Source organism: Lepus europaeus, chromosome 20, assembly GCF_033115175.1.
Source record: "Lepus europaeus isolate LE1 chromosome 20, mLepTim1.pri, whole genome shotgun sequence".
Taxonomy (NCBI): Eukaryota; Metazoa; Chordata; class Mammalia; order Lagomorpha; family Leporidae; genus Lepus; species Lepus europaeus.
The window spans coordinates 34,434,566-34,438,264 of record NC_084846.1 but is presented as its reverse complement, the minus strand read 5'-3'; the positions used below and the strand labels follow the sequence as shown (position 1 = coordinate 34,438,264).

At 44.8% G+C, this 3,699-nt stretch overlaps 1 protein-coding gene across 1 annotated transcript; it reads left to right on the top strand.

The window, feature by feature from the left end:
- Positions 1 to 851: 851 nt before the first annotated feature.
- NEUROD6 (neuronal differentiation 6) lies at positions 852 to 1,865 on the top strand. The gene has a single exon (XM_062179251.1). The coding sequence runs from the start codon at positions 852 to 854 to the stop codon at positions 1,863 to 1,865; it is 1,014 nt and encodes a 337-aa protein (XP_062035235.1).
- The last annotated feature ends 1,834 nt before the right edge of the window (positions 1,866 to 3,699 follow it).

Genomic DNA, 3,699 nt, shown 5'->3' with positions numbered 1-3,699 from the left:
CCTCGCAGAACAAAAACACCACAAGAGTGGTTTTTGTCCAGGATGATTTGAACAGCAGTAAACAGACAATCACATTCGGAAAAATGTTAAACGGCCCTCTGAACGTTCTCCTTGACTGCAAAAAAAATGGTCAGTGATTTTTATTTTTTATTTTATTTATAGAGGTTATTCCAAATTAACCTATTCCCCTTTTCTTTTTGAAGACTGAGGAAATACTACTTTCTCATATAATCTTAATTGATCAGAAAGAATTCAGCTTTAAAGCTGACTCTAATTAATCTTTTTCTTAAATGTGTATATCCCCATAGACACTTATTCAAATTCACAGCTGTATGGTACAGCAAATAAAGTTAAGGTTTATTTTTTTCTAAAAAAACAAAAACAAAAAAACCCTCACAAATTTGTCAGCTAATGGAGAGACAGCAGTTTTCATTTTAAAAATTGGTTCCTCCTCTCATTTTGTACTCAGGGGAATTAGAATTAATGAAATTCTGCATTGCCATATCATGTTTTGCATTTGCTTGAATTCCACAATCCTTTTCATGTATTAAAATCTACTTTAAAAATCAAAGAGAAATGGAGTTGTTGGTGGCATTACAATAAATACTTTGTGTTTATTATCTTGGATAATTTGCCTGTATACATTAATTCTATTGCATGCATCAATGTTTTCATAATTATGAGTTTGCAGAAACTCAAATATTAGGTTGAGTGTAAAAAAAAGTCCTTTTTTATATGCTTTTTGTATGCTTTTGTAGTCTTCTGATGATTTTAAGTGTACAAACTTTACAAATGAAAACACGTTCAATATTGTGCTGGCACTTTTTCAGGTAATTTAAGAGTAGAGAACCATGTTAACACTACCGTTTGACGAGTCTGTTGTAATGCCAGAATCCCAGATGTGCAGAAAGTTTTCTAGAGAATGCGAGGACCAGAAGCAAATTAAGAGACCAGAAAGCTTTTCCAAGCAGATTGTCCTTCGAGGAAAGAGCATCAAAAGGGCCCCTGGAGAAGAAACTGAGAAAGAGGAAGAGGAGGAAGACAGGGAAGAGGAAGATGAAAACGGGCTGCCCAGAAGGAGGGGTCTTAGAAAAAAAAAGACAACCAAGCTTCGGCTGGAAAGGGTCAAGTTCAGGAGGCAGGAAGCCAATGCGCGGGAGAGGAACAGGATGCACGGCCTCAATGACGCTCTGGACAATTTAAGAAAAGTGGTCCCCTGTTATTCCAAAACCCAAAAACTGTCCAAAATAGAAACTTTACGACTGGCCAAAAACTACATCTGGGCACTTTCTGAAATCCTGAGAATCGGCAAGAGACCAGATCTGCTCACGTTCGTCCAGAACTTATGCAAAGGGCTCTCCCAGCCAACTACAAACTTGGTGGCAGGCTGCTTGCAGCTCAATGCCAGGAGTTTCCTGATGGGTCAGGGCGGGGAGGCTGCTCACCACACAAGGTCACCCTACTCGACCTTCTACCCACCCTACCACAGCCCTGAGCTCACCACTCCCCCAGGCCATGGGACTCTTGATAATTCCAAGTCTATGAAACCCTACAGTTACTGTAGCGCTTATGAATCCTTCTATGAAAGTACTTCCCCTGAGTGTGCCAGCCCTCAGTTTGAAGGTCCCTTAAGTCCTCCCCCAATTAACTATAATGGGATATTTTCCCTGAAGCAAGAAGAAACCTTGGACTATGGCAAAAATTACAATTACGGCATGCATTACTGTGCAGTGCCACCCAGGGGTCCCCTTGGGCAGGGTGCCATGTTTAGGTTGCCCACTGACAGCCACTTCCCCTACGACTTACATCTGCGCAGCCAATCTCTCACCATGCAAGAGGAATTAAATGCAGTTTTTCATAATTAATGAGGAAAATGAAAATAAACAGTGGTCATTCACCTCCCCCGTCTAATTAAGACACAGCAGCTGCTTGTGGGCGGAGGGACTGGCACAACTCTATCTAAGGTGTTTACTAGTTTCTCAAGTGTGTTTCAACTATTGTGAGAATTTTCTATGTAATAATAAATCTCTTTTCGTATGAGGACTTCTCTTCATTTCCTTTTGTGTGTAAAGCACTGTGATTCTGTTTCCACTGGAAGGAACTTTTCTTGTTTTATTTTCTCTTAAATTCACTTAATTTGTTGGAACAAAGTATCTAAGAATATACTGTTGAATAAAGACATGCATACAGCATAACTCAATGTCTATTTTGGTTGTATAGTAACTATAAAAATGCATGTTATTAAAATCAGATGAGTAAAATGATGTGTCTATAATCACTAAGAGTTATATATTATGTATCTCTGAAAGATTGAAATTTTAAAATATCGAGAATATCACTAAGCTAACAATGCTATTGAGGATGTGCAACAATATAAAAAGCTATGCAATTTTCGGTTCTCTGAGGATGGCTCTAAGTGCATTCAGTTGGTTACTGTCCCTCCTCAAATAGTTGCAGCTGAGGCAACACGATGTTTGGGTAGGTGGTGGCATAATTTTGGAGCAGTTATTTCAGTCGTAAGGAGAAACGATTTTCAGCACTTGTTTTGTATTGTTCAGAAATTACCTGTACAGGTTTGTAACCACAACCTACGATTGTGTTTTTCCACCCCACATTTTTAAAGCGATTAAACATAGATATTTCCTCTGGTAAAGGACATCTCTGAGCTGTGATATTTTTGCATGCTACTTATTATTTCCTGGGACACAGCTGTTTGCCGTCTCCAATGCTTCCCCTCTCCATTTCAGAAATACTTCTGGATTACGAAACCGTACGAGCTAAAACAAATTTCTGGAGCAAAATGACCAGAGCGCTTACAAAGAATTTTTTTTCTTTTTTTGCCAAGTATCTGAAATGAAAGACTGAGGGAGTCCGTGAAGGGTTCAATATCCTGGGGAAACAAAGGTAAATCCTGGTAACCTTCAACTTGAGCCTAAACTCGGTGGCACATTTCCAGCAAACACCAGAGTGGATGTTAAAAATGGGAGGTTTTACTCCGCACGGTTTCAGTAAGTCTGGCCGATTAGAGGCTAAATTCTTGGGATTAAAAGTTTTCGAACAAAGGGCACCAAAAACTCTTTACAGCGCCCAGGGAGCTCAGTCCCTTAAACACGAGTCCTTCCTAGAATAAAAGGCAAGGTGGCACTGAGCTCGCCGGCGATGGCCTCTGGCGCAGGTTTGCCCCCGAGAGGAGGCGGGGGACGGCCGCGCGGCTGCGGAGGGTGCAGGGCTGGCTGCACCGCGCGATGCTGGGGCGGCCCCGGCCAGCGCTGCTCCTATGCGCCCCGCCCGCAGCGCCCGAGCCTGTGCAGGCCCGACCCGACCGCGGGGAGACCAGGCCACGGCCACCAGCTGCAGCTCTCACGTCCCTCCTGCAGTGGGTGTCCTGCCGGCCCGGGGCTGCGCCCTGGGAGCCAGGGAACGGGCCGTGCAGTGAGCGCTGCGCGCTGGCCTCGGGGACCCTGCCCTGAACCGGGCCCAGAGACACGCCAAGGGAGTCACCCTTTCCGCCGCTCCGTCTGCCGCCCGGAGGGACACGCAGGCGGCGGCCGCAGCGGGTGCTGCCTAGACGTAGCCTGGCCTGGCCCTCCCACGGCTGGCTGGTGGGACCTCTTGCGCTGGGGCTGCGAAGCCCGCGCCCCTTTCTCGGGAAGGAGGACTCGCCCCGTCCCTCGGCGTCCGCAGCTTTAAGATCCCCCG